The sequence below is a fragment of the Salmo trutta genome, unplaced genomic scaffold, assembly GCF_901001165.1.
Source record: "Salmo trutta unplaced genomic scaffold, fSalTru1.1, whole genome shotgun sequence".
Classification (NCBI taxonomy): domain Eukaryota; kingdom Metazoa; phylum Chordata; class Actinopteri; order Salmoniformes; family Salmonidae; genus Salmo; species Salmo trutta.
Window position 1 is genome coordinate 9,929 of NW_021823062.1, and position 10,712 is coordinate 20,640.

At 51.7% G+C, this 10,712-nt stretch overlaps 1 protein-coding gene across 1 annotated transcript; it reads right to left on the bottom strand.

Moving 5' to 3' along the window:
- Window positions 1–8,799: 8,799 nt before the first annotated feature.
- Window positions 8,800–9,933, bottom strand: LOC115188650 (proline-rich protein 2-like). The gene has a single exon (XM_029747385.1). The coding sequence runs from the start codon at window positions 9,931–9,933 to the stop codon at window positions 8,800–8,802; it is 1,134 nt and encodes a 377-aa protein (XP_029603245.1).
- Between the last annotated feature and the right edge of the window lie 779 nt (window positions 9,934–10,712).

Consider the following 10,712-nt stretch of genomic DNA (forward strand, 5'->3'; position numbering starts at 1 on the left):
TCAGAGAACGTTAAGAAACAACGTTCTTCTGTGGGAATTTCAGTCCTTCAGCGTAACGTTTCCTACATGGTTCTATTTAAGTCATGTTCTCAAATTGTTCCGAGAACGTTAAGAAAACGTTCCATAAAAAAAAAAACGCAAAAAAACTTGAGTGATGTTCAGACAACGTTCTAAGAAAGTTATTTAAAAACATACACATTCCATTCTCAGTGTCAACAAAACTCTCTCTATCCTCTACCTGGTTAAGCGTGTTCAGGTGTGTTGCCCACGCCCACTAATTGGCCACACCTGATCTTAATGAGTGTTTGTTTCCTTTGAAATGGGCTTCTGATTGAATAGACTCACATGAACAGCGTTGTATGTGTAAAAGAACAGGGCATGCTTGCTCCAGACCCGAGGCGCGGTGGGCTCATTCAATAGATAGAGAACATAATATCATAGGTGGGAATTCTAGTGGTTAGAGCGTTGGGCCAGTAACCGAAAGGTTGCTGGATCGAAGCCCCTGAGCTGACAAGGTAAAAATCTATCGTTCTGCCGCTCAACAAGGCAGTTAACCCACTGTTCCTAGGCCGTCATTGTAAATAAGAATGTATTCTTAACTGACTTGCCTGGTTAAATAAATAAAATAAAAATGTGTTTGAATGATTAATGCCGAAGGACACATGGAAATTAATTTCCTATCTGTGATTGGAGTTAAAAAACAGTTGACTCAAAATAAGATAGCAGTGTTGTTAAATGTCTTATTGAAACATGAATAAAACCTCCCTGGAAAACATTCAACCAGATTTAAACCTTCTCAGAACCTCCCTGGAAAACATTCAACCAGATTTAAACCTTCATAGAACCTCCCTGGAAAACATTCAACCAGATTAAAACCTTCTCGGAACCTCCCTGGAAAACATTCAACCAGATTAAAACCTTCTCAGAACCTCCCTGGAAAACATTCAACCAGATTAAAACCTTCTCAGAACCTCCTGGAAAACATTCACCAGATTAAAACCTTCTCAGAACCTCCCTGGAAAACATTCAACCAGATTAAAACCTTCTCAGAACCTCCCTGGAAAACATTCAACCAGATAAACCTTCTCAGAACCTCCCTGGAAAACATTCAACCAGATTAAAACCTTCTCGGAACCTCCCTGGAAAACATTCAACCAGATTAAAACCTTCTCAGAACCTCCCTGGAAAACATTCAACGAGATTAAAACCTTCTCGGAACCTCCCTGGAAAACAGTCAACCAGATTAAAACCTTCTCAGACCCTCCCTGGAAAACATTCACCAGATTAAAACCTCAGAACCTCCCTGGAAAACATTCAACCAGATTAAAACCTTCTCAGAACCTCCTTCTCAGAACCTCCCTGGAAAACATTCAACGAGATTAAAACCTTCTCGGAACCTCCCTGGAAAACATTCAACCAGATTAAAACCTTCTCAGAACCTCCCTGGAAAACATTCAACAGATTAAAACATTCTCAGAACCTCCCTGGAAAACATTCAACCAGATTAAACCTCAGAAACCTCCCTGGAAAACATTCAACCAGATTAAAACCTTCTCAGAACCTCCTTCTCAGAACCTCCCTGGAAAACATTCAACCAGATTAAAACTTTCTCGGAACCTCCCTGGAAAACATTCAACCAGATTAAAACCTTCTCAGAACCTCCCTGGAAAACATTCAACCAGATTAAAACCTTCTCAGAACCTCCCTGGAAAACATTCAACCAGATTAAAACCTTCTCAGAACCTCCCTGGAACCAAAATAAATGTACGTTCCCAGAACAGGCGAAATGTTCAGTTTCACCGGTCAGGAAACATATGGCTTTGTTCCCACAACCAATGTGATGTGTTAAAAACATACATTTGCACAACGTCCAAGGAACCAAATGTGCTAGCTGGGTTATCTTTGGTGCTTCTTGTTTGTTACTTGACATACATCGAGGGTGTAGGGCTGTATATAGGACACACTTCAAGACTGTAGGGCTGTATATAGGACACACTTCAAGGGTGTAGGGCTGTATATAGGACACACTTCAAGGGTGTAGGGCTGTATATAGGACACATCAAGGGTGTAGGGCTGTATATAGGACACACTTCAAGGGTGTAGAGCTGTATATAGGACACACATCAAGGGTGTAGAGCTGTATATAGGACACACATCAAGGGTGTAGGGCTGTATATAGGACACACTTCAAGGGTGTAGGGCTGTATATAGGACACACTTCAAGGGTGTAGGGCTGTATATAGGACACACATCAAGGGTGTAGGGCTGTATATAGGACACATCGAGGGTGTAGGGCTGTATATAGGACACATCAAGGGTGTAGGGCTGTATATAGGACACAAAGGGTGTAGGGCTGTATATAGGACACATCAAGGGTGTAGGGCTGTATATAGGACACATCAAGGGTGTAGGGCTGTATATAGGACACATCAAGGGTGTAGGGCTGTATATAGGACACATCAAGGGTATAGGGCTGTATATAGGACACAAAGGGTGTAGGGCTGTATATAGGACACACTTCAAGGGTGTAGGGCGTCATTGAGGACACCCCCCAACAGTATTGTGCTCCTCTGGCTTCCATTCTAAATGTCTTCCTCCCTCTGAATGAATCCGTCATGGGATTTCCTCTCCGCGCGGACACCGTTGTCTCTCAAGCCATATTATTTCACGGTTATTAGTCTTGTGATAGAGAAGGGAGGGGGAATAGTCCACAGGCTCTCTCCAATCCCCCCCCGTCTCCAGCCCCCCTCTCCAGTACCTGTCTCCAGTCAATCCTCTTGCTAACCCCCCCCCCCCTCTCTCTCTCTCTCATCTCCTCTCTCTCTCTCTCTCTCGCTCCTCAATCTCTCATCTCTCTCTCTCCTCTCTCCTTTCTCTATCTCTCTCTCTCTGTCTACTGTCCTCTATCTCGTGTGTCTCTCCTCTCTCTCGTCCTCTCTCTTCTCCTCTCCCTCGGCTTCCTCCTCTCTCTTTCTCTCTCTCCCCTCTCTCTCTCTCTCCTCTCTCTGTCTCTCTCTGTCTCTCTCTGTCCCCTCTCTCTCTCTCTCTCCTCTCTCTGTCTCTCTCTCCTCTCTCTCTCCTTTCTCTCTCCTCTCTCTCTCTTTCTCTGCGTGTACGTGTGTGTGAACTTCCCCACAGTGTTGCTTCTTCTCTCACTAATTACCAACCAGCCCAGGAAATAACAGTCTCAAAGTGACGGCATGTAGAGGTCTAATTAGCATATCTCCAAGGGCTGTCAGGCTGAGGAAACTAATGCTCTCCTTCCTGTTTAGTCTCCCCCCAACCCACAGGCTGAGGAAACTAATGCTCTCCTTCCTGTTTAGTCTCCCCCCAACCCACAGGCTGAGGAAACTAATGCTCTCCTTCCTGTTTAGTCTCCCCCCTCCCACAGGCTGAGGAAACTAATGCTCTCCTTCCTGTTTAGTCTCCCCCCAACCCACAGGCTGAGGAAACTAATGCTCTCCTTCCTGTTTAGTCTCCCCCCCAACATCTGGAAACTAATGCTCTCCTTCCTGTTTAGTCTCCCCCCCACACATCTGGAACCATCGCAGGCTGAGGAAACTAATGCTCTCCTTCCTGTTTAGTCTCCCCCAACCCACAGGCTGAGGAAACTAATGCTCTCCTTCCTGTTTAGTCCCCTCCCCTTACATATGGAACCATCGCAGGCTGAGGAAACTAATGCTCTCCTTCCTGTTTAGTCCCCCCCCACATCTGGAACCATCGCAGGCTGAGGAAACTAATGCTCTCCTTCCTGTTTAGTCCCCCCCATCTGGAACCATCGCAGGCTGAGGAAACTAATGCTCTCCTTCCTGTTTAGTCTCCCCCCCCCACATCTGGAACCATCGCAGGCTGAGGAAACTAATGCTCTCCTTCCTGTTTAGTCTCCCCCCCACATCTGGAAACTAATGCTCTCCTTCCTGTTTAGTCTCCCCCCCACATCTGGAACCATCGCAGGCTGAGGAAACTAATGCTCTCCTTCCTGTTTAGTCTCCCCCCAACATCTGGAACCATCGCAGGCTGAGGAAACTAATGCTCTCCTTCCTGTTTAGTCCCCCCCCAACATCTGGAACCATCGCAGGCTGAGGAAACTAATGCTCTCCTTCCTGTTTAGTCCCCCCCCCCCACATCTGGAACCATCGCAGGCTGAGGAAACTAATGCTCTCCTTCCTGTTTATCACCCCCCCAACATCTGGAACCATCGCAGGCTGAGGAAACTAATGCTCTCCTTCCTGTTTAGTCCCCCCCCCCCACATCTGGAACCATCGCAGGCTGAGGAAACTAATGCTCTCCTTCCTGTTTAGTCCCCTCCCCCCCACATCTGGAACCATCGCAGGCTGAGGAAACCTAATGCTCTCCTTCCTGTTTAGTCTCCCCCCACATCTGGAAACCATCGCAGGCTGAGGAACTAATGCTCCCCTTCCTGTTTAGGTCTCCCCCCCAACACTGGAACCATCGCAGGCTGAGGAAACTAATGCTCTCCTTCCTGTTGAGTCTCCCCCCAACATCTGGACCATCGCAGGGCTGAGAAACTAATGCTCTCCTTCCTGTTTAGGTCCCCCCCCACATCTGAACCATCGCAGGGCTGAGGAAAACTAATGCTCTCCTTCCTTCGTTTAGGTCCCTCCCCCCACATCTGGACCATCGCAGGCGAGGAAACTAATGCTCTCCTTCCTGTTTAGTCCCCCCCCCACATCTGGAACCATCGCAGGCTGAGGAAACTAATGCTCTCCTTCGTGTTTAGTCCCCCCCCCAACATCTGGAACCATCGCAGGCTGAGGAAACTAATGCTCTCCTTCCTGTTTAGTCCCCCCCCCAACATCTGGAACCATCGCAGGCTGAGGAAACTAATGCTCTCCTTCCCTGTTTAGAGTCTCCCCCCCACATCTGGACCATCGCAGGCTGAGGAAACTAATGCTCCCCTTCCTGTTTAGTCGCCCCCCCCAACATCTGGAACCATCGCAGGCTGAGGAAACTAATGCTCTCCTTCCTGTTTAGTCTCCCCACCAACATCTGGAACCATCGCAGGCTGAGGAAACTAATGCTCTCCTTCCTGTTTAGTCCCCCCCACATCTGGAACCTCGCAGGCTGAGGAAACTAATGCTCTCCTTCACCCTTCCTGTTTAGTCCCCTCCCCCCCACATCTGGAAACCATCGCAGGCTGAGGAAACTAATGCTCTCCTTCCTGTTTTAGTCCCCCCCCCCACATCTGGAACCATCGCAGGCTGAGGAAACTATGCCTCTCCTTCGTGTGTTAGTCCTCCCCTCCCCCAACATCTGGAACCATCGCAGCTAGGAAACTAATGCTCTCCTTCCTGTTTAGTCTCCCCCCCACATCTGGAACCATCGCAGGCTGAGGAAACTAATGCTCCCCTTCCTGTTTAGTCTCCCCCCCAACATCTGGAACCATCGCAGGCTGAGGAAACTAATGCTCTCCTTCCTGTTTAGTCTCCCCCCCAACATCTGGAACCATCGCAGGCTGAGGAAACTAATGCTCTCCTTCCTGTTTAGTCCCCCCCACACATCTGGAACCATCGCAGGCTGAGGAAACTAATGCTCTCCTTCCTGTTTAGTCCCCCCCCCCACACATCTGGAACCATCGCAGGCTGAGGAAACTAATGCTCTCCTTCCTGTTTAGTCTCCCCCCCCACATCTGGAACCATCGCAGTCTGAGGAAACTAATGCTCTCCTTCCTGTTTTTGTCCCCCCCACACATCTGGAACCATCGCAGGCTGAGGAAACTAATGCTCTCCTTCCTGTTTAGTCCCCCCCACATCTGGAAACTAATGCTCTCCTTCCTGTTTAGTCTCCCCCCCACATCTGGAACCATCGCAGTCTGAGGAAACTAATGCTCTCCTTCCTGTTTAGTCTCCCCGCAACATCTGGAACCATCGCAGGCTGAGGAAACTAATGCTCTCCTTCCTGTTTAGGGCCCCCCCCAACATCTGGAACCATCGCAGGCTGAGGAAACGAATGCTCTCCTTCCTGTTTAGTCCCCCCCCAACATCTGGAACCATCGCAGGCTGAGGAAACTAATGCTCTCCTTCCTGTTTAGTCCCCCCCCAACATCTGGAACCATCGCAGGCTGAGGAAACTAATGCTCTCCTTCCTGTTAGTCCCCCCCCAACATCTGGAACCATCGCAGGCTGAGGAAACTAATGCTCTCCTTCCTGTTTAGTCCCCCCCCCCAACATCTGGAACCATCGCAGGCTGAGGAAACTAATGCTCTCCTTCCTGTTTAGTCCCCCCCCAACATCTGGAACCATCGCAGGCTGAGGAAAACTAATGCTCTCCTTCCTGTTTAGTCTCCCTCCCAACATCTGGAACCATCGCAGGCTGAGGAAACTAATGCTCTCCTTCCTGTTTAGTCCCCTCCCCCCACATCTGGAACCATCGCAGGCTGAGGAAACTAATGCTCTCCTTCCTGTTTAGTCTCCCCCCCACATCTGGAACCATCGCAGGCTGAGGAAACTAATGCTCTCCTTCCTGTTTAGATCCCCCCCCACAATCTGGAACCATCGCAGGCTGAGGAAACTAATGCTCTCCTTCCTGTTTAGTCTCCCCCCCCACACATCTTGGAACCATCGCAGGCTGAGGAAACTAATGCTCTCCTTCCTGTTTAGTCCCCCCCCCCACACATCTGGAACCATCGCAGGCTGAGGAAACTAATGCTCTCCTTCCTGTTTAGTCTCCTCCCCCCCACATCTGGAACCATCGCAGGCTGAGGAAACTAATGCTCTCCTTCCTGTTTAGTCCCCCCCACATCTGGAAACTAATGCTCTCCTTCCTGTTTAGTCTCCCCCCCCCAACATCTGGAACCATCGCAGGCTGAAGAAACTAATGCTCTCCTTCCTGTTTAGTCCCCCCCCACACATCTGGAACCATCGCAGGCTGAGGAAACTAATGCTCTCCTTCCTGTTTAGTCCCCCCCCCCCACATCTGGGAACCATCGGCAGGCTGAGGAAACTAATGCTCTCCTTCCTGTTTAGTCCCCCCCCAACATCTGGAACCATCGCAGGCTGAGGAAACTAATGCTCTCCTTCCTGTTTAGTCCCCCCCCCACATCTGGAACCATCGCAGGCTGAGGAAACTAATGCTCTCCTTCCTGTTTAGTCTCCCCCCCCCCCCACATCTGGAACCATCGCAGGCTGAGGAAACTAATGCTCTCCTTCCTGTTTAGGGTCCCCCCCCAACATCTGGAACCATCGCAGGCTGAGGAAACTAAATGCTCTCCTTCCTGTTTAGTCCCCCCCCCACATCTGGAACCATCGCAGGCTGAGGAAACTAATGCTCTCCTTCCTGTTTAGTCCCCTCCCCCCACATCTGGAACCATCGCAGGCTGAGGAAACTAATGCTCTCCTTCCTGTTTAGTCCCCTCCCCCCACATCTGGAACCATCGCAGGCTGAGGAAACTAATGCTCTCCTTCCTGTTTAGTCTCCCCCCACATCTGGAACCATCGCAGGCTGAGGAAACTAATGCTCCCTTTCCTGTTTAGAGTCTCCCCCCCCAACATCTGGAACCATCGCAGGCTGAGGAAACTAATGCTCTCCTTCCTGTTTAGTCTCCCCCCAACATCTGGAACCATCGCAGACTGAGGAAACTAATGCTCTCCTTCCTGTTTAGTCTCCCCCCACATCTGGAACCATCGCAGGCTGAGGAAACTAATGCTCTCCTTCCTGTTTAGTCCCCCCCCCCCACATCTGGAACCATCGCAGGCTGAGGAAACTAATGCTCTCCTTCCTGTTTAGGGGTCCCCCCCCAACATCTGGAAACCATCGCAGGCTGAGGAAAACTAATGCTCTCCTTCCTGTTTAGTCCTCCCCCCCACATCTGGACCATCGCAGGCTGAGGAAACTAATGTTCTCCTTCCTGTTTAGTCTCCCCCCCCACATCTGGAACCATCGCAGGCTGAGGAAACTAATGCTCTCCTTCCTGTTTAGTCCCCCCCCACATCTGGAACCATCGCAGGCTGAGGAAACTAATGCTCTCCTTCCTGTTTAGTCTCCCCCCCACACCTGGAACCATCGCAGGCTGAGGAAACTAATGCTCTCCTTCCTGTTTAGGTCCCCCCCCACATCTGGAACCATCACAGGCTGAGGAAACTAATGCTCTCCTTCCTGTTTAGTCCCCCCCCCACATCTGGAGCCATCGCAGGCTGAGGAAACTAATGCTCTCCTTCCTGTTTAGTCTCCCCCCACATCTGGAACCATCGCAGGCTGAGGAAACTAATGCTCTCCTTCCTGTTTAGTCTCCCCCCCAACATCTGGATCCATCGCAGGCTGAGGAAACTAATGCTCTCCTTCCTGTTTAGTCTCCCCCCCCAACATCTGGAACCATCGCAGACTGAGGAAACAATGCTCTCCTTCCTGTTGAGTCTCCCCCCCAACAGCTGGAACCATCGCAGCTGAGGAAACTAATGCTCGTCCTTCCTGTTTAGTCCCCCCCCACACCTGGAACCATCGCAGTGCTGAGGAAACTAATGCTCTCCTTCCTGTTAGTCCTCCCCCCCACATCTGGAACCATCGCAGGCTGAGGAAACTAATGCTCTCCTTCCTGTTTAGTCCCCTCCCCCCCACATCTGGAACCATCGCAGGCTGAGGAAACTAATGCTCTCCTTCCTTCCTTCAGTCTCTGTTTCAGGAGATGCCTGGCAGTCAGGCGGCGTCAGAGTGACAGATGGTGAGCTTCTCTAAGATCTTCCAACAGCAACACTTCCTCTTCTTCCTCAGTCCTTCGTCTCTAAATAATTGAAGGGACATGAAGATGCCTCTGTGCCGGTCCTGCAGTCTGCCGTTTGATCGTCAGGCCCCATGGAGGGGAGGGGAGAGGAAGACTATCCTTAGCTGCTTGCTCTTCTGTAGGCTAACGAGTGAGACACCCACAGACACACAACTTGAATCTCCCCCCAACAACATAGTCATAGTCAGCTGACTTCCTGCTACGATTCCCTGGGTGTCACTGGGTGTCCCTTGGCGGCCCCTGGGTGTCCCTGGGGGTCCCTGGGTGTCCCTGGGTGTCCCTGGGTGTCCCTGGCGGCCCCTGGGTGTCCCTGGGGGTCCCTGGGTGTCCCTGGGTGTCCCTGGGGGTCCCTGCGTGTCCCTGGGGGTCCCTGCGTGTCCCTGGGGGTCCCTGGGGGTCCCTGGGTGTCCCTGGGTGTCCCTGGGGGTCCCTGGGTGTCCCTGGGTGTCCCTGGGTGTCCCTGGGGGTCCCTGGGGGTCCCTGGGTGTCCCTGTGTGTCCCTGGGGGTCCCTGGGGTCCCTGGGGCTCCCTGGGGGTCCCTGGGTGTCCCTGCGTGTCCCTGGGGGTCCCTGGGTGTCCCTGGGTGTCCCTGGGGGTCCCTGGGTGTCCCTGTGTGTCCCTGTGTGTCCCTGGGGGTCCCTGGGGGTCCCTGGGGGTCCCTGGGGTCCCTGCGTGTCCCTGGGGGGTCCCTGTGTGTCCCTGGGGGTCCCTGGGTGTCCCTGTGTGTCCCTGGGGTCCCTGGGGTCCCTGGGGGGTCCCTGGGGGGTCCCTGGGGGTCCCTGGGGGTCCCTGGGGGTCCCTGTGTGTCCCTGGGTGTCCCTGGGGGTCCCTGGGGGTCCCTGCGTGTCCCTGGGGGTCCCTGGGGGTCCCTGGGTGTCCCTGTGTGTCCCTGGGGGTCCCTGGTTGTCCCTGGGTGTACCCTGGGGGTCCCTGGGGGTCCCTGTGTGTCCCTGGGGTCCCTGGGTGTCCCTGGGGGTCCCTGGGGGTCCCTGGGGGGTCCCTGGGTGTCCCTGCGTGTCCCTGCGGGTCCCTGGGTGTCCCTGGGGGTCCCTGGGGGTCCCTGGGGGTCCCTGGGGGTCCCTGCGTGTCCCTGGGGGTCCCTGCGTGTCCCTGGGGGTCCCTGGGGGTCCCTGGGGGTCCCTGGGGGTCCCTGGGTGTCCCTGGGGGTCCCTGGGGGTCCGCGGCGAGATAAACATTTTTTATTCGTTATATTTCTTTTCTTCTTAAATACACAAATGTTGTTAGCAACGACAGATTGAATACATTTGGGGTCTGTGGAAGAAGTCCAGAAGGTGCGATACGATACAGTGAGATATAATTCATCTCCAATAATGTCTATCCTCAGACGTACGACAGGGAGGCTCACAGGGATACAGTGAGATATAATTCATCTCCAATAATGTCTATCCTCAGACGTACGACAGGGAGGCTCACAGGGATACAGTGAGATATAATTCATCTCCAATAATGTCGATCCTCAGACGTACGACAGGGAGGCTCACAGGGATACAGTGAGATATAATTCATCTCCAATAATGTCTATCCTCAGACGTACGACAGGGAGGCTCACAGGGAGCACCTCCATAAATTATACAGTTTCAACTCGTTACTTCTTGTATTCCCTTAAAAATGTTGATTTGAACATAGACGTACTATAATTTAAGGTTTATAACAGGCAACATGGATTTACTGTCACGATCACTGTCTCTCGAACTTCCCTGTCATAATCAGCCGAGGCGCAGCGTGCCGGTAATTCCACATCCTCTATTTAGAAGTGAACCGAACAAAAACAAGAAACAGGATAAACAGAAAGAAACCGTGATGTTCTGGGGGCTGCTCAACGGCAGCTACACAAAAAACAAGATCCCACAACTCAAGGAGGGGGGAAAAAGGGCTGCCTAAGTATGAATTCCCAATCAGAGACAACGATAGACAGCTGCCTCTGATTGGAAACCATACCCGGCCAAAACATAGA